The sequence below is a fragment of the Heterocephalus glaber genome, unplaced genomic scaffold, assembly GCF_053883595.1.
Source record: "Heterocephalus glaber isolate CG9 unplaced genomic scaffold, H.glaber_assembly_v1.0 deba00001481, whole genome shotgun sequence".
Lineage (NCBI taxonomy): Eukaryota > Metazoa > Chordata > Mammalia > Rodentia > Bathyergidae > Heterocephalus > Heterocephalus glaber.
In genome coordinates, this window is record NW_028258317.1 from 17,417,136 (window position 1) to 17,441,953 (window position 24,818).

Here is a 24,818-nt window from a genome sequence, read left to right on the forward strand (position 1 = left end):
GTCCTGCCTGCAGGATAGAGGGCCTTCCTATAAGAGACCATGAGAGGGTGGAAAGGGTATACAAACCCTTATGAGACTATTTCAACTGGATGTGGGTCTTAAAAGAATATTTGATGGGCCGGGGATTTAGCTCAGTGGTTTCACTGCCTGCTGCACAAGCGCAAGGACCCGAGTTCGATCTCCAGTACAAAAGAAAAAAAAAAAAAAAAAGAATATTTGTTCCCTTGTCTTGAAGTTTTCTGCCTGCTGCTAATGAGTTTTTCCATGTATATTTTCTTTGTTTGGTTGTTTTGGTTTTGGGGGGAGAGAGAACACAAGCAAAAATACTTCATAATAGACTTCCTTCTTATTAGAATGTTAGCTAAAAATGTGAGATATAGACCCTGGAAGCTCAGGGTAGGCAAGTGACAGGATTTTTAGAAGATACCTCTGACTCCGCTTAGAGTATGCACCTCAGTGGAGCACAAATAGAAGAAAGAAGATGCACTGGAAAGCTATTCAAGTGGTCCAAAAAAGGCATGATGGTGGCTTATACCAATGTAGTGGAAATGATGAAAAAGATTTGAGAAAATAAAATGTGAAGCATTGAGAGTTTCTGAAGCCAAGCCAGAACAGATGAACATTAGCAGTCTAATACACAGATGTTTTTACACTTTTAAAGTCATTCTTTCAATATTCACAGAGTATCCATTGTCAGCCAAGGTGTCACACAGCCCAGAGAAATAAGAATACTCTTTCTGCCCTCATGGATCTCACAGTCTAGTAAATGAATGGCTGCACCAAACAATGTACTACTGATGTCCCAGATTCTGTTTGATTCTATAACCATCAGAGCTGATGGGCAACTCTGTTGTTACAGCAAAACACTCTTTCTCCTTGTTAGAGTTTAAATAAGTGTCCCTCAGAGTCATATGTTGAGGGTGTAACCAAATAGCAATTAATCCACTGATGAGTTCATAGCTAACCAAGCTATTATGAGGTGGGGCCTAGTTGGAGGAAGCGGGTCACTGGGGGCACCATTTAAAGAGTATACCTTTCCCAGGCCCCTTCTTTCTCTTCCTCTCTCTCTTCTCTCTTCTTTTGTCCATCTTTTTCCAATTAGTACTGGGAACTGAACCCGGGGCTTTTGCACTGCGCTACAGCTCCACACACCCCCTTTTTTTTGGTACCAGGGATCGAACTCATGACCTTCTGCTTGCAAGGCAGGTGTGGAGCCACTGAGCTAAATCCCCAGCCCCTGCCCCAACCCTTATTTTTCTGCCCCAACCCTTTTTGAGACAGGCTCTCCTTGAGTTGAGTGCGCAGGACCGACCCCAATTTGCAATCCTCCTGCCTCAGCCTCTTAACATGTTAGGATTGCAAGTGTGTGTCCACACCTAGCTCCACATTTTTAATACTGTTTTTATGGCATTACTTTGTCTTTCTTATGGTGCTTGGGATCAAACCCAGGGTCTAACCCAATGGTGGCAAACTTATGACATGAGTGCCACAGCCAGCTATTTATTATCATTGAAAGCTCTAAAAGGTTCACTATCACTGGTCTAAACCATGCTAGGCAAGTGCTCTACCACTGACCTACACTCCCAGCCTACAGTATGACTTTTTACAGTATGCATTATCCATTTCTGCAAGACAATCAATTTGTTTTCAATACATTATGGGCTGAACTGTGTCCCGCTAAAATTTACATATTAAAGTTGTCACCCCTTGTACCTCAGAATATGACATCTGGAAATAGCTTCTGCAGATGTAGTTAGTTAAAATGAGTCATTAGGATGGGCACTAATCCAAGATGACTAGCCTCCTAAAAAGATGAAATTGGACACAGACACAGTATATAAGAAAACCACCATGTTGTTTTCTGTTTTCTTTGCGGTATTGAGTATTGAACCCAGGGCCTTTGCACTAAGCTACATCACCAGCCCTTTTTTAGTTTTTAAGATGAGGTCTTGCTAAGTGGTTGAACTGCCCACCTGGATTGAACTTATGATCCTCCTGCCTCAGCCTCCCAGAGTGCTAGAATTCCCAGTGTGCACCACTGCGCATGGCAGGAGACCACCGTGTGCCACCACTCCTGGGAGAAGACTACCATGTGAAGATAATGACAGAGAACATGGAGACTCTTTTACAAGCCAAAGAACACCAAAAACAGCAGTAAACCAGCAGAAGCCTGGAAAATGCATGAAATAAATTCTAACAGCCCTGAAAAGGGACCAACTCTGCAGATATCTTGATCTTGGACTTTGAATCTCTAGAATTTAAAGATAAAAAATTTATGTTGTTCAACCACCCAATTTGTAGTTTTTTGTTACTGTTATAACAGCTATGGGTTAGATCTAAAATGTCCCCCAAAAGCCTCACATTCAGAGGTTGAAAAGGATAGGTCACTGGGAACATGACTTATAAGGGTGTATTCTTGTCCTCAGCCCATCCCCTCTCTCACTATTTCCTGGCCACCATACACAGCTCACCTCCAACATCAGTTCTGCCATGCTGTTTCTCTCTTGGAACTTGCCAAACCATGGACTGAATCCACTGAAACTGTGAACCAAAATAAACTCCTCCTTTAAGTTGCAGGTGTCAGATGTTTGTCCCAGAATAAGAAAGTAACAAATAGAGGCTCAGGCAGAAGAACTGCTGTGAGTTCAAGGCAAGCCTGGGCTGCATAGTGAGTTCAAGGCCAGGATGAACTACATAGTGTCTCATAAAATCGAAAGAAAGAAAGAAAGAAAGAAAGAAAGAAAGAAAGAAAGAAAGAAAGAGAGAGAAGGAAGGAAGGGAGACAAATACACAACCCCAGAAAAGTAGTACAATTATATATAATCTTTGATTATTATAAAGATGTATTTAAAAAATACTTTTAGGATCTGGGTAAAGGAACACACACCTATAATCCCAGACAGGAGGATCTCAAGTTCATGGCCAGACTAGGTAACTTAGCAAGACCCTGTCTAAAAATAAATTTTAAGAAAAGGGGTGGGACTATAGCTCAGTAATAGAGTGCTTGCTTGTCTAGCATGCACAAGGCCCTAGGTTCAATCCCCAGTACCACTAAAAAAAATTTTTAATTACTTTTGGGGTGGGGGTGTAATTCAATGATAAAACACTTGCCTAGTACCCAGATGCCCTGGGTTCACTCTGGCACTTTGAAAAAATTACTTGAGACCATATTTTTAAGTGAAATAAATCAGACACAGATGTTTAAACATCACATTGTTTCTCTTTGTGTGAGAAACTGAAAGCATAAATGAGGACCAAAATGGATGATAGATACTGGGAAGTAGAAAGAAAATGTTCAAATAGGAAGGAGAACAAGGGAGGGGGGGAGAGGGAAAAGAAAGAAAAGAGAATAGAAGGGAAAAATGGAAACAACCTTTTGTAGATGCAGAGGGGAATGGGGAAAAAAAGAATCAAGGTATATTACATACAGGTACAAATTCCTTATGATGAATGTGATCATTATGTATATCAAGAGTACCACTGGCATCAAGAAATCAAAATGCCTTTAAGAGTTGTTGAAGCAGAAGAATGCTGACTGTCAACAAGGCACAACAGTTGCATAAGCAGTGTTCATCAGAATTGGTTTGGCACAGGCAGTAGGTTTTGCCTTCCAGGGTTTTTTTGAATCTGAGGAAGGCATCAGTGTTGATTAACACTCTTAACTAGGGAGTGGTAGTTACTTAAAATTGACCAAATGGAGTTCTTGTGGCTATTTGTGTAGATTTATAGTTTTGGCTTTCATTTTATTTAGCTAAAGTCATGGAAGCAACTCTGCATTTTGGAAAAATTTCCACCGAATTATCAGAAAGTTGAATTAAGGGCTGGGGATAAGCACTTGCCTAGCATGTGTGAAGCCCTGGATTTGGTCACCCAACACCACAAAAAAAAAAGTTGAATCAGAAAAAATGACAGCTATAAGTAATAACTCTTTACCCAGTAGTGTCTGATTTTCAGCAAGTGGAACATTTATTAGCTTATCAGAGAAAATGGTTGTTTTACAACAAAACTAAGGGAGGAGTAATATCCAGAAACAAAAGTAACAACTTGAAACCTTGCTAAAATGATGCAAAGTCCACTTGAAACTGAAACATTGGCTACTTGATTACTATATTGGTAATCTTACTTTATCCTCAGCTCCCAGTTTTGGAAATCCTAATACTTTATTGCTTGGGAGACCAGCGCCAAAAATACAAATGATAATATTCTTAAGGGAACACTTGAGTTGTTCAGTTAGAGGAACCAACTCAATTTGTGAGATCCGCCCCCCCATAATATAGTTACTATCATGCTTAACATTTGTGATTAGCAAAATAATCCAAAACTTTTAAGCCTCGTTGGTTTACACTCCTATGAGGATACTGACCAAAATTAAGTAGTTGTACTTGAATATAGGTCTTAGTTCAAGTCTTCTATAATCTAATTATTTGACTTAGTGCTTCTGTAAGGGCTTTTTGGCCCTTGAGATTTTATTCAGATTTCTAAGATAGTGTAGAATACAGATTAATTGTAGTATGAATACTAAATTCAAAAGAGTATGCTTAAATGACTAGATGCCTTTTTGGCAAACTGTTTAAAGACCCATTAATTTTGCTCCCATTGAGAAAAGAATCGGTCTTGATTCATCTGGCTTTGTACTGGCTGTAAAAGAAATGGAATGATAAAATGTCTTCCAAAATGTCTTCCTTGTTTGATTGGTATTAAACAGAACTCTTAGGTATTATAAATCACATCTTTTCAAATTTTTTTGCATTGAAATTTAATAAAACTTTAACGTACAAAAAAAAGAGTACCAATAAAATTAATTTTTTATAAATCAGAATCAAAGAAAATGATTCCTTAACTATTCCTTTATTACTTTTCCAATCATAATTTTTTACACTTTAGTTTTTAAATAGTTATTGCTTTGTATTTCATCATTTTCATTTTATTGCATTCTCTTGAAACAAATGGATAATTTGAAGACAAATTCACTTCAATGTTGTGTGAAAACAGGAAGTCTTCCTTGCTCAGACCAAGGGCTATAAATAAATAAATAAATAACTTTCTTGACCTAGGGATATAGTTCAGTCAGTAGTAGAATACCCAGTTAGCATGCATGAGGACCTGAATTTTATCCTAAGCATCACCCCAAAAAAAAAAAAAAGCAATCAAACGAATAGCTTCAGGGCCTTTCAAGGATAATCACAAAACATCCAGTGACTCATTTTAGAATGGCAATGGGAAAATAATATTCATAAGGAGACAGGTTCATACTTAAAACAGAAAATGTCTAGGTTGAAGCCTTGAGTCCACATTTTGGAAACAGACACTAATCCTACTTTGTGTGTTTTAACCAATGCCTACACTGAACTAAATTTCATCTTTCTGGAAAGCCTTAAACATCACCTAAGTAGGTTAAACCCTAGCTCTTAGAAAAATTTTCTCTAAGCACAAGAACAGCGTGCTATTTCTGTCTATTCTGTGTCATGAATTGTACATTCAATCTTCTAAAGGAATGTCATTAAATATTTAAAATACACTGAAAAGAAATAAAATCACCAATCATGTATCTAAGAGCCAATCCCATCAGGTCAACATTCTGACATATTTGCTTCAGATCATTTTTTCCAAAGTTTAATAACACATTACAGATACAACTGAAATTCCTATTTAGTCCCATTTCTTCCCTCCATCCATTATCCAGAAATTGATGTACAGCACTCCTATACAAGATATTTTTATGATATATGTATCAGACAGTATTTACTAGAGAAACAGATATAACACAAGATATACAAATATATATGAATTTACGAGATTGGCTTACAATGACCACCCACAGAGCCGGATGAGGAAGTGTGCAGAGGGTCTGTCTGCACACTGGAGACCAAAGGATTTAGTGAAGGTCAGGAGCTCACTGCAGTGTCCTGTGTGAGTCTATCAGGAGGCGGATAGGTCTGCGCTGGAAGCCAGGAAATGACGTCCACAGCGAAGACTGAAGCTTCTCCGAAGGAACAGAAGCAGATCCATCCTTCATCCAGGTGATGAGCTGCCCTAGAGCAGGTCCTCCACACCCTAGGGTGTAGAACTGCTGAGTCGATTTAGTTAAGCTTCTGTCAACCAACTCCTCAAGTTGATACAATGAACCATCCCAATATATATCTGTATCTGTAGACAATATATATATAGTACAGTACTACACATATTTTGCATCTTTCTAAAGATTATATATATGATACACCAAATTTGTCTTCAACTTGCTTTTCTATCCATTTGGGTTTGAGATTTATCATTATTGGTAAATGCAGCTTTAGTTTATTTTAGTTTGGTGTCTTTTTGTTTTTCTGGTACCAGGGATTGAACTCAGCACCTTGCGCTTGCCAGGCAGGTGCAGCGCCGCTGAGCTAAATCCCTAGCCCTGTAGCTTTAGTTTATGCATTTTAACTTAATATTCCATTTGATGAACAGTTTGTTTCTACCTTGGGACTTTTAGATGGCTTCCAAATTTTTGCCATTACAAACAATGCTGAATGAACAGCCTCCTGAATGTCTCCTTGTACAGAAGCACAAGAATCTGAATTTCTAGGGTATTCACATCCTCAACTTTACTAGATTTTGCCAAATTGCACTCTAAGTGGTCATATACTGTCATCTACTGTGTATTAATTCTCAAAATAATACTTTTCCAAAAAATTACTGTATGTGTCAAGTAATTTTCTAAGTAAGAAACAGTTTTCCTGCCAGATGTAGTGGTTCATGACTGCAATCCTAGCACTCAGGAGGCTGAGGCAGGAAGATTCCCCCAAGTTCAAGGCCAGCCTGGGCTATGTGGTGAGTTCAAAGCCAGCATGAACAATATGATGAGATCCTGTCTCAAAAACAAACAAACAAAAAACCAAAAAAACTCCAATAATAATAATAGTTTTCCATACTCAACAATAATTTAAAGAAGCAAACCAGCTTTTATTTTATAGTTCTGGAAATAAAGTTCAAATCTCTATAAATACAATTAAATCCAGCAAAGCCAGTAATAACAGTAATAATTTATCCAAGAACCAACAAAATTTACAACCTATAAGGGCCTCCTCCAACCAAAAGACAAAAACAAGTACGTCAAACCTCAACTAACAAAGCCAATGACTAATTCTAAAGTAAACACAGTCCAGGTTATAACTGAGCATGTACAAGTGCTCAAATATATCTTTTAAAATGTTTTCTAGCTTTGTGCGGTGGCAGTATCGAAGCCAATGAAGTTTATCCAAGGTGCGATTGTTGCTAACTGAAAACTTTTCCCAATACCCCGCCATGATGACTTGAAATAAAATGTCTTCTAAATAAACAAATCTCAGTTAAAGCAGAGTTTACATTAATACACAATCAGATTTCTATGGTTACTATTTATCAGAAATAATTCAAGTTACATTATACATAGGCAACAAGGTCACTAGCCATCTGTCTACTATTAACTTAGGCAGCTGAATCTTATATACCATAGTAAAGTGTAACGAAAATTAGGATAAGGGCCAGGGATTTAGTTCAGTGGTTAAGCTCCCTGCCTCGCAGATGCAAGGACCCAAGTTCGATCCCTGGTACCAAAAACAAGAAAAGAAAATTAGGATATTTATCCAATTCATTCAACTTAATGTTTTAACTTTAATACCTAAAACCGTTATATTTAAGATCTCTCACCTTGCACATAAATCATTAACTACTGCTTAGAAGGAAGGGACTGTACTGGGGATTGAATCTAGAAGGTGCTGAGCTACATCCCCAGTCCTTTCATGTATTTTGAGACAAGGTTTTGCTAAATGGCTCAGACTGGCCTCAAACTTGGGATCTTCCTGCCTCAGCCTCCTGAGTAAATTAGGATTACAAGCAGGTACCACCACACTTGGCTACATTTTAAAAAATTTTTTAAGAGGCAAGGTCTCAGCCAGCTGTGGCAGTACCTGCCTGTAATCTCAGCACTCTAGGAAGCTGAGGCAGTAGGACTGCAAATTCAAGCTTAGCCCAGGCCATCCAAGATTTAGCAAGACACTGTCTCAAATTTAAAAAAATAATAATAATAACGACATGTTAGCATATGCCTGTAATCTCAGCACTCAGAAAGCTGTAGCAGAAGGATCACTGTGAGTTCAAGATCAGCCTATGCTATGTGGTGAGTTCAAGGCCAGTATGAACTATATAGCAAGACCCTGACTCAAAAATCCAAATAAGAACAAATTCCTTACGATGAATGTTATCATTATGTATATCTAAAATGTACCAATAAATGTTTTGCTAAAATATATATATATATAAAAATTAACTTAAAATAAAAAACAAAATAACTAAATAAAATTTAAAAATAAAAAAGATCTAGGGATGTACCTCAGTGCAAAGGTCCTTGGTTCAATCCCTAGCACAAAAAAAAAGGGGGGGAGGCTCACTATGTTACCAGGCAGCAATCCTTCTGCCTCAGCCTCTGAGTAGCTGGAGCTACTGGTCCAGCCTATTTCTTGGTCTTTATTAAAATTTACTAGTCAGGCATGATGGTACACATCTGTAATCCCAGCACTCTGGGAAGCTGAAGCAGAAAGATCTCAACTTTGAGCCCAATCTGGGCAACTTAGCAAGATCTATCTCGAAGTTAAAAAAGCCTGGGGAATGTAGCTCAGTGTGAAGGAAAGACCTAGGTTCAATCTCCAGCACCACCAAATAAATAAATAAATAAATAAATAAATAAATAAATAAATAAATTTTACCAAACATCTTACTGGGAAGTCCAGATATTATTAAATTGCTGACACATACACACATAAATCAAATGTTTATTGGGTATTGTTTACTGTGTGGAAAGATTCTGTGCTCCTGTTTGGGATACTTCAAAACAGTTTACAAGCCAGAATTCAAATCATTAAAGAGGGTGTTAGGGGCACCACCTTTCTCTGCTTAGAACAAAAAATACAGAACCAGATCTCAAAGAAAAGTCAGAAAGCAAGTTTTCTGGACATTATTGAAACAGAAGTTAAAGCAAAAAACACCTGTTACCCTATGAAAGGAGAACCAAGGATGTAAGTGACTTTAAATTGAGTTCTACAAGAAATGGCTGGAGCATTCTATCTACAATCAGTGGAGACAACCACAAAGACATGTTGCTCACCAATCCTGAAATATCAAATATCACACCTTACTTTTTTATTGAGGTTATTTATTGTAGTTTATTTCATTACAATAATCTCTTAACAGTGAGCAGATTGGTGTCACTGATGCAGCAATTAGCACAATTCTTTGTCTCTTTTGTTTGGCTTTTTCATAAAGTTTATAAACTGCTATCATAATTTCAAATGAAATTGGATGTGATGTTACACACCTATAATCCCAGCACTCTGGGAGGCTGAGGCAAGGGAATCATAAGCTCAAGCTCAGCCTCAGCAATATAGTGACTTAGCACAGCCTGGTCTCAAAATAAAAAAATCAAGGCCAGGAGTGGTGGCACACGCCTGTAATCCCAGCACACTGGAGGCTGAGGCAGGAGGACTGCCATGAGTTTGAGGCCAGCCTGGGCTGCATAGTGAGTTCAAGGCCTGTCTGAACTACACAGCAAGACCCAGTCTCACAAAAATCTAAATAAATAAATAATAGGACTATAGCTTAGTATCAAGGCCCTGTGTTCAATCCCCAGTACTGGGGAAAATAATTCTTTTTCAAAGGAAATATTATAGTGGCTCCTTAATCTATCTTTTAGTTTACCACAGGTTTCTAAAAGATCTTTGCAAGTATAAAATAAAAAACTAAAGATTTGACAAAAAGGCTGTCAAATTCTAATTTGTACTGAATGTTTCATAGATTTTATAGAACTGTACTCTACATATTAACATTCCACTAAGAAAAAGAAATCAAACCAGGCATGGTGGTACACACCTATAATGCCAGAACTCTGCATGGCTAAGGGAATAAGATCACAAATTCAAGCCTAGCCTGGGTAATTTAGCAATTTACCAAGCTCTGTCTCAAAATGTATTTTAAAAAAAATCTTTAAAGGACTGAGAATGCAGCTCACTATGAAAACCCTGGACTTAAACCCCAGTGCCACCCTTCCCCCTAAAAAAATCAGGATAAGTTGTATATAAAGTATACAACTTTACGGAAAAGATTAAAACAGGATAACTTAGGGACCAGTGGAATTTTAATTTTTCTCTTGATGTATTTTCCAAAATATCAAGTGAGTATATTACTGTTCTTATGAGAAAAAAAGTTGTAACCAAAAAGCTTTCCCTTAGCATGCCCCATATAAAATCTGTCATATTTTAGTATTTTCTTTACTACTTACCATATTCTGTTCTATATCTCAGTCACATCCTATCTATTTACTGTTAGAGTGCAAACTAGTTGTGAGATGGACCATGTATGCTCATCTCTGTAAACAACACAGAACAGTAAATACAGGTACTACCTCAATATATGCTGTCTGATGCTGAATTGTGCTTCAGCTGTAAAAAATAAGGCATATTAGGCTAACTGCATAGATCACAGGACAAACACTGAAGCTTATTCAATAAACTCCTGTTGAATCCACAACAACAAAAAAACTCAGCCTCCTGAGTGCGAGGATTACAGGTATGGGCCACCAATCCAGTTGACAAATATAATTTTAAGCAAAAGAAACCAGCCCCAAAGAAATATGTACATAATTCCATTCATAAAAGATTCAAAAACAGGCAAAACTCCCACTAAATTTTGCTGTGAACCTAAAACTGCTAAAAACAAATAAAGTTTATTAATTTAAAAAATGGGGGGCTGGGATTTAGCTCAGTGGCTCTGCTGCCTGCCTCACAAGCGCCAGGTCCCGAGTTTGATCCCCAGTATCAAAAAAAAAAACCAGAGCCAGGCAAGGTGGTGCACTTCTGTAATCTCAGCACTCAGGAGAGTGAGGCAGGAGGATTGCCACAAGTTCGAGGCCAGCCTGGGCTACAACATAGTGAGTTCACGGCCAACCTGGACCTCATAGCGAGACCCTGTCACAAAACAAAACAAAAAAAAACACAATCAAAACTATTATGTGGTGTTAAGAGTCCAAAGAGTGATTACCTTTGGAAAGAAAGGAGGGGTAATGACTGGGATGAAGAATGAAGTGGGCTTCTGGAGTGTTGGTGAGGTTCTATTCTTGACCTAGGTGGTACCACAGGAGTATGTTTACTTTGTGATAATTCAGTGAGCTGTACATTTCAGATCTGCTTACCTTTCTGTACATATGTTAAGGCAATAAAAAAGGGATTTTTTTTTTCTTGTTTGCTTATTATTAGAGACAGGTCTCACTCACTATGCTGCCCAGGGAAGTGATCCTCTTGCCTCAACCTCTCAAGGAGCTGAGACTACAAGTACATTATCCTGCTCCCCAGCAATAAAAAAAATTTCCAAAATATACAAATAGCAAATTTTCTCTGACCATTAATAAAGATGGTCCAGACAGGGCATAGTGGTGCATGCCTGTAATCCCAGCACTCTGTGAGGCTGAGGCAAGAGGATCCTCAAGTCTCAAAATTTTAAAACAGGTCTGGGTTCAATCCTGGATATCAACAAAAAGAAAAACATAAAATATAAAAAAGGTCTAGGGATGTAGCTCAATGTGAATACCCTAGGTTCAATACTCAGTACTGCCCCAAAAAGAAAATAAATAAATATAGTTCATTAGAAGATGTGTATAGCCAAGTGTCGTGGTATACACCTGTAATCCCAGCTACTCAGGAGGCTGAGGCGGGAGGATCATAAGTTTAAGGCCAGCCTAAACAACACAGCAAGACTCCACCTCAAAAAAAAGAAAACGTATACACGAAACACTTCCCGAAATTAAAGACACTTGCTTTAAAAATTAGAAAAAGGGCCAGGCATGTGAGGCACGTTTGTGATCCCAACACTCTGGGAGGCTGCAGCAGGAGGATTATAAGAACCCAGCCTGGGCAACTTATCAAGACCCCATCTCAAAATAAATAAATAAATAAATTAATTAATTAATTAATTTTCTAAAAGGGCTGGGGGTGTAATTCCGCACAAAGGCCCTGGCTTCAATCCCCAGCACTGCAAAAACAAAGGAAAAGATAGCACAGTTATTTCCCCATTGAAGCAGGAATTTATTCTGCTTATCTCAAATCAGAACTTATAGTCCTAAATATATTCTTTGGGTTTGTAGGATAGGAAAACGAGACATTTTCAGAACCTATGTAGAGTTAGAACCACTTATCTAATATGCATAGAGAAGGTACTCAACAAATATTTACTAATGATATACAGCCCAAACTTTAAACAAACTCATACAGCAAAGTCTGAAAGATGTTGCACCAGTAAATAGGATTAAAAACTTAGCATATTGTCCTAAAGAGCCCAACTTACAGAAATCTCGCTTTTAGAAACAAAGAAATTGGAGAATACACTGCTTATAAGAAAGTTTATGACAATAAGCATAGCAGAGGAAATTGGTCCTTTCCTCCTTGACTGCTGCTGGCTTAAACAAAGGCATAGTCAACTTCCTGATCCCATAGTTAAGTGAAAGGAACCCAGCAGCAACACTGCTTGTAAGGACAGGGACTACTAGAACCATGATGTCTGGAAAGGAATTAGCTGAGGTAGATGGCAATAATGTTGGGGGCAGCAGGATTAGTTATGAGAAGTACTTAACCAATATCCTTATGTCTGGAAACTATCAAATCATTAACCATTCTTACTTGCCCCAGTGGCTGTAAAACAAAATATATCTTAGGGCTCTCTGGACCCGCAATCAATATGTGTCCTGAATGGCCTATAAATACTTGAGCCATCAAAGTTCACCTTCTAGGAGTTTCCCAGCAGTACCCTTTCAGTTAATTGGATGGCTGATTATAATAAATCATGCTAAACTTTTTTAAGGGCAAGTTACAATATAAATAAACTTGGTACAGTTATGATCACTAGGGATTTTTTTTCTTTTCAAAATGTAAGTGGGAGACTGAGGCAAAGGGAGAGCAAGTTCAAACCCAGCCTAAGCAACTTAGTGACTTAGCCAGAATAAAAAATAAACTGTACCAATAAAATTAATTTTTAAAAAGAATAAAAAATAAATGTGGGAAGGAATATAGCTCAGTGGAAGGCCCTGAGTTCAATCCCCATTACAACACACACACACAAACACAAAGACAAGTAATGAGTCAAGCATAGTGATACATGCCTGTAATCCCAGCACTCAGGGAGGCTGGGGCAGGAGCCCATCCCAGGCAATTTAGTGACTTAGCAGGACTCTGTCTCAAAAAAGGGCTGGGGATGTAGTTCAGGGCAAAGGCCCTGGGTTCAATCCTCAGTATCAGTAAATTTAAAAAAAGAAAAATACATGGAAATCACAGGTTAAGTTTACAAGAGTAGAGTCTTAGGCATAAAATATGACCTGCCAGGGAAGGACCTGCTTCTAAGACAGGATACTCATCTGAAAGACACTGAGACATTTGGCTTTGCTAATGGATCCAATGAGCAAACCACACAGATCAGGTGTAACTCTAAGCAGAGATCACCAAACATAAAAAAAACTACCTGTGAGAATGTTCATTATAGCATTGTTTATTAAAAATAATCCTGACTATCCATCAATACGACACTGTTTAAAGACTCACATGAGCTAACAGAAAAATATATAATTAAATTTTACTGTAATCCCAGAACTCTGAGAGGCTGAGGCAGGAGAATCTCAAGTTTGTGCCCAACCCGAGTAACTTATGGAGACCTTGTCTCAAAAAGGGGGGGGGGGATTTAGCTCAGGGGCACAGCGCCTGCCTTGCAAGTGCTGAGTCCTGAGTTCCATCCCTCGTACCAAAAAAAAAAAAAAAAAAAAAAATTAAAGGGCTAAGGATGTAGCTCAGTACAAAGGATGTGAATTCAGTCCACACTACTGCAAAAAAAAAAAAGTTGAGGAAGTTTGCGTACATTCAATTACAGAACCTATATATTCATATGTAATTAAATTTTCTAGAATATATATGAAACAATAGTTATCACTAGGAAATGAGAACAAAGAATGGGGACAGAAATACGTTTCCTTTCATTTCATTCTCCACTGTTTCAGTTTGGGTTTTTTTGGGTACCGGAGATCGAACTCCGGTCCTTGCGCTTGTGAGGCAGGCGGCGGAACCACTGAGCTAAATCCCCAGCCCCTTCAGTTTCTTATCATATACATATATCACATTATAATAAAACAAGGGCTGGGGGTGTAGTTCAGTGGTAGAGCACATGTTTAGCATGCACTGAGCCCAATCTCCAGCACACACACACACACACACAAACACACTGAATAAGTATCAGAAGGTGGTAGTAATATACAGATTTTTACGTATTTTTCTTTTTATGCTTTTCTGTATCTTCTCAAATTTCTATCATTAAGCATATATTATTTTTTAAAACCCCAAAACTATTTTTTAGCAGGTCAAGCGTGGCCACTTCTGGTTCAAGTTAGGGGGAAGAAAATTCATAGCTCAATTACACAAGCATTGTTATAAACACTGTGAGAATTACAAAGAAATATTAAGGAAAGGCTGACTTTTCAAAATGTTTATTTAGAGAAATTTGGTCATGAACACCAAGACAATGAAAGTTATAGGAAATCCCTAATTTAATTTACTGGAGTTCTCATACAGTACTGACTCCTATGGAAGCAAAATACTGCAATATCATTATTATAAGTAAAGCTCTACCAAATATGTCAAAGGCTAGGATGGAGGCCCGTGCTGTAATCCTAGCTACTCTGGAGGCTGAAACAGAAGGCCATCTTGTGCAATTTAGCAAGACTCGGTCTCAAAATACAACAAAACAAAATAGGCTGGGGATGTTAACTCAGCATTACCTGGATTCTCTGGCCAGTACCTGAAAAGAAAAAGAAAAAGAAAAAGAAAGACAAGAAGAGAAAAAGAAAGAAGGAAAGAAAAAGAAAAAAGAATCAAGCCTAACCACTCAACCAATGGGTCACATCCCTTTTAGAACATCCTCACCATCATTCAATCTCTGCTTATATTGTCAAAAAATTATCATAAGTAGTCTGGCTATTACATTTGTTAAGAACAATCCATTATACCTTTCAGTTCTTATTTACACTTTCAGTTTCTCACACTAGAGAAACTATTTGGCATTTACACATGTGTGTCCTATTTATTTCACTTAAGAATATCGCCTCAATGTGCATCCATTTAGCTATAAATGTCTCTAATTTCTCATTTTTTATGGCTGAGTAGTAGTCCATTTTATTTAAAAACCCACATTTTCTTTATCCAGTCTCCAGTTGATGGGCATTTGGACTGTTTCCAAGTTTTAGCTATTACAAATTGTGCTGCTATGAAATAGGAAGAAAAGGGGCAAAGGGGAAGGGGAAGTGGGAGGGGTAGAGGAAAGGAAAGAAGGGAATGGAATATGAGAAAATGGAAAAATGGAAACAAAGTCTTTGTAAATAGAGAGGGATGGAGGGGTTGAAGGGAGGGCAGGGAAAGGGGGAAAAATAAGAACCAAGAGAGATTATGTAAAGGTGCAAATTTCCAATGAAGAATGTCATTATATTATATACCTAAAATGTACCAATGATTAGAATGAATAACTGATAATGCAAAATAGGAAGAAAAGGTCCAAAGGGGTAGGGGAAGTGGGAGGGGCAGGGGAAAGGAAAGAAGAGAAAGGAAAAATTAAGAGAAATGGAAACAAAGTCTTTGTAAATAGGGAAGGGTGGAGGGGATGAAGGGAGGGCAGGGAATGGGTAAAAAATAAGAACCAAGATGCATCACGTAAAGGTACAAGTTCCCAATGAGAAATGTAAATGTATTGTATACCTAAAATATACCAATAAAACAATTAAAAAAAAAGAGAGAGAGAGAACAATCCAGCTGGGGATTTAGCTCAGTGGCACCGCACCTGCCTCAAAAGTGCAAGGTCCTGAGTTCGATCCCAGGGACTGGACGGGGCGGGGACTACAACAACAAAAAAAACCAATCCTAACTGTTTAAGTTGTTCTTTATAGCCAGGTAGGGTGGTGCACACCTGTAACCCCAGTACTCAAGAGGCTGAGGCAGGAGGATTAAGGTGAGTTAAAGACCACCCTGAACTACACAGTGAGACTCTGTCTCAAACGAACAAATTCTTCTTTATGTTAAGCCAAAATCCAATTTCCTACCATTTTAAACCATTGGTCTGTTTGTCTCACCTTTTTTTTTGTACCAGGGATCAAACTCAGAACCTTGTGCTTGTGAGACAGGTGCAGAGCGACTGAACTAAAGCTCCGGCCCTCATTTGTCTCACTTTTAATCTCTGGAATGACAACATGACTGCTATGGTTTAGATCTAGAATGTCCCCCAAAAGTCTCATATGTTCAGAGGCTGGGTTTTTGGAAGTTGATTGGATTATGGGGGCAATACATTCATCAGTGGATTAATTCAGTAATAAATTCATAGCTGAATGTGCTGTTAGGAGGTGGGGCCTCGTTGGATGAGTCAGGTCGCTGGGGGTGTAACCAGGAAGGGTCAATCTCCCTCTAAGGTACCTCCCTTGGCTCTCTGCTTCCTGGCCACCATGGGCTGAGCACCTTTTCCTTTGTCATGCCCTTCTGCCATCCTGTTTCTGCTTTGGAGCCCGTTGACCATGGACTGAAACCATGAGCCAAAATAAACCTCTCCTCCTTTAAGTTGTAGGTGTCAAATATTTTATCCCAGCAACAGGAAAGTAACTTAGACAGCTATATAAACTGTTTTGTTATTTTCATCTACTATTTATGATCCTCTCTCACTTAACCTTTTCACAACCCATGTTCTTCAAAGGGCTTCTATACCTTGCATTAGTCTATAGTCTTCAAAAAATAAGTTTTCTCTTAAGATAATCCTGTGCCTCGATGTGCCTCTTAGAAGCAAATACCTCAGCTTACCACAATTCCGGTCAGATCTGATCTGACTAGTACTAGTGCCTCCTTTGCCTGGGTCACCATAAGCATAACAATTCAAGACAAGTGCCAGTCAATATGACTCATTGCTAAATTAGTAGCAGTGTTCAGATCAAGAGTATTCTAAGAATTTAGAGAAGAAAGAGATCTTTGTGCACTGAGGAACTGAGGGAATGATCAACAACAAATAGGTAGACTTTCAACTGGAAAAGAATGAATACTGGGGGGAGGGGAGACTGAGGCTTGGACTCAGGGACTGCTAGGCAAGCACTCCACCAATGAGCAACATCCTGAGCCTTTTTCATTTGAAATAAGGTCTCACTAAATTAATTGTCTGGGCTAGTTTTGTTTTTTGTTTTGTTTTGTTTTTTTGAGACAGGGTCTCGCTATGCAATTCAGGCTGGCCTTGAACTCATTATGTAGCCCAGGTTGCCTCTTGAGAACTGGAATTACAGGTCTACACCACCACATCCAGCAAGGCTAGTTTTTAATTTGGTGATTCTCTTGCCTCAGCCGAAGTAGCTGAGATTACAGGTGTGCATAAATGTGCCCAGAAACAAGAATACATTTTAGATGAGCCAAAAATATGGAAAGAAAATTTTACGAGCTATTAGTGCAGAACAAAGCAGAGGCAGGAATGAACAAAGTCAGCGCAGAAACAAAAAATCAACATAAGCACAGGCAACAAAAAGAGGATTGGAGTCAGAATGTTGTTGAGAAAATTTAATCTGTGGGCAATAAGGCAGGATTGAAGGGTGGGAAACCAAGCTTTCATAGATAAAATGTTTGGGAATGATTAAATCATTATCAGTTAACTGTTATCTGAATTTTATGGAAAAAAGCTATTTGATTCTACTCCAAGGTGAACCGAATTTTAGTGTTATACAATATCACTATCTAGGCTGCTTTCATAATATGAGTAGCAGCAGCTAGCAGAATCCAGCACTGACTGGTACCAGGGCAGTATCAGGGCTGCTAGCAGAGCTATACTTTACCAATTCCTGACTTCTATCTGAATGAATAAAAGAACCCTCAATTGGTTGGCAACATTCATACTTTCAAAAAATAAGGCAAGGAAAAAGAAAAAGGGCCAGGGGTTTGGCTCAGTGGTTCGGGCACCTGCCTTGAAAGCGCAAGGTCCTGAGTTTGATCCCCGGTACAAAAGAAAATAAATAAATAAGGCAAGGAATGCTGTTTTAGGTCTATTTTAAACTATTTCAGTAAGTTTTCCCTGGAGAAACATTTTGTCTTTTAATATGAATAATTCCATACAAATTATCTGCTTGTTTCAGTAATTAAAATTATCAGGATCTTTATTCAAAAGGCAATGATCTGTTGGTCTCCATTCCCCTAGGTACAAAAGAAAAGAAAATTGACTAATGAAACATTAAAAAGGAAAGAGATACAGGATATAGCTCAGAGGCAGAGTGCATGCTTAGTATGCCTAAAGCCCTGGGTTCATTCCCCAGGATCACAATAAATAAACAGGAAAGAGGTGAGCCAGACAGCTGTATTTACAGACAATGATAGCTACCAATATTAAAACAAATGAAAACAGTAGATGTCCTTTTCTGAAGTTATTTAAATTCAGTTAAATAGGGATTTTTTTAAATTTTTTTTTTTTACTTAAAAATGCTCCTTGCCTAAAGAGTCTTTCTAGTTCAGCAATATGGTGTGGCAGGAGAGAATTAACAAACTGTCCAAAAGACACTGCAAAACCCAACCTCTCTCAAATCCTGCTACCCAACAGTAGGGATCTAAAGCAATAAATAGACTCCCAGCTGCTGAGAAAAAATGTCTTACTAAAACCAAAGCAAAATTCTCATTAATGAAAAATCACACATAAAAGAAGAAAAACTGTGTGTCTAATAATCCCCGGAAATAATCAAATCCCATTTTCGGTTAATGCAGATTTAACGAAACAGTGGAAGAGAACAGGGCAAAGCAGCTCCATTTGCCAGCAGCTGGGAAAAACACTGTTATCAGAGAGATCACAAACAACAATGCTTCTTATCTGTACAGCCAAAAGAAACACGAACTCTTAACTATCTAGTAAAAAGTGCCAGGAAAAGGCTTCCAGTGAAGGTGGTAGAGGACAAATGCTCTCTCACAATCAAGCCACCTTATCCCATCTTGTTCAGCACAGATATGAGAGGCTGTAACCTGAATTTCTGAAGATCAAATTCAACCAGTAATCCAACCCTGCCTTTTCTGATCAGATAATCTCTCTAAAATCACTGTCCTTGCAATCATTCAAAACCAGCATTGAGCTTCTACTAAGTCAAGCACTGGGAATACTACAAAAACCAATAAGAAAGTCTCTACCCACATAGAGGTTGGTCAAAGCATATACCTCATTTTAAACTCCAAAACTCTTGGCTTTAACATATCGTCTTATCCAAAGGTTTCGTACATAGGGAGGGAAAGGAGGTTAGGGGGAGATGGGATAAAATAAAATTTTTAAAAAAGATATGGTCTTAGATTGCTTTTTCTGAGAAAAAGCAATTTACTGGATGAAAGTTAAAATAAAGTAAATCATGTCTCTATGCTCTGCTCCCAAAGAGGGTTTGCCAACACACACTTCCAAGCGGAATATGAGAATAATTTTAGCCTAGACTACAGGCTGAGGTTCAGTAAAGGAGCAGGGTACAAGACAAGCAAAAAAGAAATCCAAACCAAGAAATACACTAGAAGAAAGCATGTGGCTGCTGTACCACTAAAGACTTCAAAGACTGATTAAAAAGAACCTGTCAGTAAGCCAGACTAGTTTTACGATGAAGGAAGAATGGGAGGCACCAAACCATCCGCCTCTCACACCCAGGCACTATTGGATCTGGGTTTGCCAACACTGTCACACAGCTACCGGTTACGGGAATGGAGAGGTAACAGTCCCTTGCGGTGGCTGGGGAGGAGGGGGAAGGTGCGAAAACTTCAAATGTTTACAAGTGATTGTTAACATAATTTGTTCCCCAAGGCACAGACGGGAAGTGAAGTTTGGGAGAGGTGGGAACCAGACGCTAACTGGAATCCCGTGGTAACCCGTCGGCGACCCCCGCCTCCCCACCCCGGTCCGCGCACTCACCGCGCACGCAGAGCAGCGACATGGCGAGGCGAGGCGAGCGCGAGCCGCACCGGGCCGCTCCCTCTTGTCTCTCAGCAGGTGCCGCGGCGGCTCCCACTATCAGCCCCACGGGTCTGGTCGCTCGTCATGGTCCTCGTTGCAGGCAGCGTCCCGTCTCTACCTCCGACCCGCCAGAGTGCTCACCATGTGAGAAAACTCCAGAGTGCGGAGTACCGGCTGGCAAGAGGGGGACTGGGCGCGGCCTTGCGGCGCCATCGCTAAGCGTCTGGAGCCGCCAGGGATCCCACCCGTCAATCCACCCGGGATCCTAGAGAGCGCCTGGGCGGAGCCAAGCCGTGACGCTCCGCCTCCTAGCCAATCAATTCACGTCCAGTCCCCCCACCACCACCGCCCCTCAGGAGCACGTAGAAGGCGGAGATCCCTTCGCTTTCCTTACGTGAGAGACTGAATGCAGCTCCGCCCACTAATGAGGTTTAAACCGGAGGGGGGCGGGGCTTCCTCTCACCTGTGAAGCAAATAGAAGCCTCCTGCTCCTCCCATGTGGGTGGGACTTCCACCTAGAAACAGATTCTTTTCATTGAAGAATTCCCATCGGAGTTCCTTAAAGAGATTACTCCTTACTGCAGAACCAATAGCTGCCATAATTTAAAAAGGTCTTACCACAGGTCACAGTAAGTTTTTTGTTGTTTGGGGGTTTTTTTTGGGGGGGGAGGTTGTTTGCTTTGTTTTTTGAGGTACTAGGATTCCAACCCAGAACTCTCTACCGTTGTACATCCTCATCCCATTTTGAGACAGACAATATCTCGCTAAATTGCCCAGGCAAGGCAGGACTCAAACTTGTGATCCTGGGCTGGAGATTTAGCTCAGTGGTTCCGCTGCCTACCTCACGAGCTTAAGGTACCGAGTTTGATCCCCGGTACCAAAAAACAAACAAACAAAAAAAACCCTTGTGATCCTCCAGCCTCAGGTTCCCAGAATGCTGAGATTACAGGTGTGGCTCAAAATAAGTTTTAATTAGCAGCTGGGGAGGGGGCACTGAATGAGTTTATTGTAGCTCCAGTGTCTGACTTAGTGCCTCAAATATAAGAAATCAAACCGTAAATATTTACTGAATGAAGGATATAGGAGAGAGAAACTTTTTAAAAACAGATTTTGTCCACTTTTTCTTGTGAAAAAAACATATGTTGCAGCTATTGCTGGACCTTGAGTCCTCTGGACAGAGACTCTGGTGTGGGTTTTTACAAGATGGTCAGTGAATTCCTGAAAGGGAGAGTTGGTGAACACAGTCTCCTTCCAGAGATCAGGGGTCAGGTAGCTATTGGAGAAGACATCCAAGGTGGCCTTGGCAAACTTACCCCAAGTGACAGTGCTGCCCCTGGCAAAGTGTAGCAGTCATCAGTGCACCCATCAGCAGCAGCTTCCTGGGCACATGGGCTGAAACAATGCCAGTGCCCCTGGGGGCAGAGATCAGACACACCAGCACTGAGCCACAGCGGCCTGTCACTTTGCAGGGGACATTGTGGGGTTTGCTGATCTTGTTCTCCTAGTAGCCTTTCTGCACAGGAACAGTGGAGAGCTTGGCCAAGATGATGGTCCCTTGGATGGCAGTGGCTACCTCCCTGGAGCACTTTACACCCAGATCAACGTGACCATTGTAGTCCCCAATGGCAACAAATGCCTTGAACCTGGTCCGCTGGACAGCATGAGTTTTTTTCTGCCCTGGCATGATCTTCAGAATTTCATCCTTGAGGGATTCCCAGGAAAAAGGCAATCATCTCAGACTCCTGGATGGGCAGGGAAAAGAGATAAATTTCCTCCAGGGACTTGACCAGTCTTCTTGTCCTTGACCAGCCCACCCAGCTTGGTGATGGGAATCCACTCCTTGCCCTCCACCTTGCCACCTTGCCAAAGCAAGCTCCTCCTTCTTACCCAGGCCCCGGCGCTTGCCCCTCCTGCACCTGAGGCCTTGAAGGGCACTGCTCAAGCCTCTGATTTGGCCTCCCAGGCCTGGGCGCCTCCCTCCCCAGCCCCAGGCCTCTGGGCCCTCCCAGTGTCATCCTCCATTTGGCTTTTTTCTGAGGAAGAAGCAGGAGAAACATTTTAAGCAAAATACTTCTTGGGCTGCAGATTAAGCTCAGTGGTATTGCTGCCTGCTGTGCAAGCGCAAGAACCCGAGTTCGATCCTGGGTACCAAAAAACAAAACAAAAAAAACTTCTGACAAGATGATGCTTGCACATGTGAGGAACTGAAAAAGCTAAATCAGAAAACAGGAAGATACATATAGTATGATGTACAGATACACTGCCGCCACCCCCAAAATTAGGACAAATTGATTTGAAGCAGTGCTCTGGTATCCTATTTTACAGTTCCCCAGAAGATGTTAATGTACTGCCAGGGCAGGGTACCACCAGTATTTGTGCTTTCTTAGTCCTCATTAGCCCGGTTCAGATTTCAGTGTTGGCAAGCTCGTGGACCTTAGAATTCTGCCTACCAGACCCACGAGGATCTGTCTAACAGGATTGTTGCCCTTAAAAGCAAACTAGAGCTGAGGATTTAGCTCAGTGGCACTGTGCCTGGCTCCAAAGCACAAGGTCAGGAGTTCAATCCCTGGTACAAAAAAAAAAACAAAAAAAAACCTAAAACCACATGATTCCTCTCACTGAAATAAGTGTTATGAAAGAATGTGAAAAAATGTCACTCCAGGTGGTTTTTGGTTTTGGTTTTGGTTTTTTGAGCTAGGGTCTCACTATGTAGTCCAGGCTGAGCTTGAACTCATTATGTAGCCCAGTCTGGCCTCAAACTTGTTTGTGATCTTCCTGCTTCAGCCTCCCAAGTGCTGGGATTACAGGTGTGTGCCACCACACCTGGCCAACACTCCAAATTTTAGAGCTGGAATGCTGGAGGAGGAAAAATTTGATCTTTCCAGTATGAATCTAAATTTGTCATGACACCCTGAGGAAGATTTTGAATAAAGCAATTCAGTCAGCCTAGACAAGAGAGATGCCTGACCCAGAAGACAAAAAGCATTCTGGGCCATGTGGGGTGGTGGTGAGAGTGGGGGTGGAATACCTAGTTAATTGGCCCAACTGTCCTAAACTATAAAGCAAGCAACTAAAAAAAAAAAAAGAGTTAAATTTCTGGATTCTGGGGCTGAGAGTTTAGAGATAAGCAGAGCTCTTATGAAACCTGTGATTTTTTTCTAGAGGATACATAGGCCATTCAATGAGGAATAGAATGCACCTAAAAACAGGATAGGGTAGTGAGAAAAACAACCTACTGTACTAAAACTGAAGAGCAGGAACTTGGAGCTAATTTGATTCATCTGGTGTATTACCTATTGATATGTAACACTAGCCTAAAACTTAGGAGCTTAAAACTACACTTTTTTATCTCAGCTTCTGTGGGTCAGGAGTCTAGTCACAGTTTAACTGGAGCCTGTGGTTCAGGATTTGTCACAAGCTGCAGTCAAAGTGCCAGGTTATTCCGCTGCCTGCCCTGCAGGCGCAAGGACCTGAGTTCGATCCCTGGTACCCAAAAAAAAGTGCCAGTTTAACTAGGGAAGAATCTACTTCCAAGCTCACTCATGTGATTGTTGGCAAGATACAATTCCTCTAGGGCTGTTGGACCAATCGCCTCAGTTCCTTATCCCATGGGCCTCTCCAACATGGCAGCTTGTTTCTTGAAAGCATGTGAGCTGAGAAGGCAGTAGAGTCTACTAGCAAAACAGAAGTCACAATCTTTGGTAGCTGAATCACAGAGGTAACATCCCCTCAGTTTTAATGTATCCTCTTTATCAGAAGCAAGTCATAGTCAAGGGAAGGTAATTACTGATTTATAAGTGCATGAATATTACCAGGAGCCAGGACATTGAGCAGCATCTTAATCTACCTATCACACCTGGATTTAAGACGTAGTTCTTGTACCTGTGTCCTTGGTTAAGTTACATGATCTCAATTTCTCAGGGAATAATAATAGTATCTACTTAATAAAATGGCTTTGAGATTCAAATGAGGAAATGCATTTAAAACTGCCTCATACATATGAAAAGCCCAATGCATACTTATGCTGTGGACCCTGATCAGCAGTGCATCTAGGTGGTAAAGATGGAGATGGGCTATGGAGAACAAAAGTCAGTGTCTGAAGGTGGTAGTCCTGGATCTCAGATTCCCAGTTCAAAGGGAAAGTTCAGGGAAAAAAGACAATAATGTCCTGTGTTACTCAGGTACTTCATCAAGGGCAGTTGTACTTCTGAAAAAGGTAAGTGTATATTCAGGAGCAATTCAAACACTGATAGAAAGCCAGAGCCTCCAAAGCCAGGCTCAAGTGGCACAGGCCTGTCATCCCAACTACTTAAGAGGCTGAAGCAGAAGAACTCTTGAGCTCAGGAGTTCAAGGTCAGCCTAAGCAACATAGTGAGATCACACCTCCAAAAAAACAACAAAATAAACATGGTGTTGCACACATGGAATACCGGCACTCATGGATAATTGGAATCCACAACCAACCCCTAAAGTTTACTTTAGCTAGGTTTTCTCGGGGTGCCATCAAAAAAAGAACAAGATTGGGCCGGGGATTTAGCCCAGTGGTTCCGTTGCCTGCCTTGCAAGCGCAAAGACCTGAGTTCGATCCCCGGTACCAAAAAAAAAAGAACAAGATGAATAGCAAAATAAATGCTGAATCAGGTTTCTCAGCTTTAATATTTCTTGCTTGGTTTTTTTTTAATTTGTTTTGTTTTTGTTTTTCTGCAGTATCAGGGGATTGAACTCAGGACCTTGCACTTTCAAGGCAGGTATGGCACCACTGAGCTAAATCCCCAGCCCTTTGATATTTCTTGCTAAGTACAATG

General features: G+C 40.2%; 1 protein-coding gene and 2 pseudogenes across 11 annotated transcripts in view; 1 reads left to right on the plus strand and 2 right to left on the minus strand.

Moving 5' to 3' along the window:
- The window catches only part of Unc13b (unc-13 homolog B), a 202,965-nt gene extending 182,556 nt beyond the window's left edge, over positions 1-20,409 (minus strand). For 3 of the 11 annotated variants that reach the window (XM_087184288.1, XM_004873945.3, XM_087184289.1), the window contains exon 1: positions 19,972-20,311. In XM_087184288.1, coding sequence (XP_087040414.1) covers positions 19,972-19,993 — 22 coding nt within the window. In that variant the 5' untranslated portion in view covers positions 19,994-20,311. Of the gene's footprint in view, positions 1-19,971 lie in introns of all 11 variants that reach the window. The other 8 variants (XM_004873948.3, XM_004873947.3, XM_004873946.3 and 5 more) reach the window with 3 other exon arrangements.
- On the plus strand, positions 7,198-7,311 carry LOC147825844 (U4 spliceosomal RNA; annotated as a pseudogene).
- A 630-nt stretch (positions 20,410-21,039) lies between the features above and the next one.
- LOC106008565 (small ribosomal subunit protein uS5 pseudogene) lies at positions 21,040-22,035 on the minus strand (annotated as a pseudogene).
- Between the last annotated feature and the right edge of the window lie 2,783 nt (positions 22,036-24,818).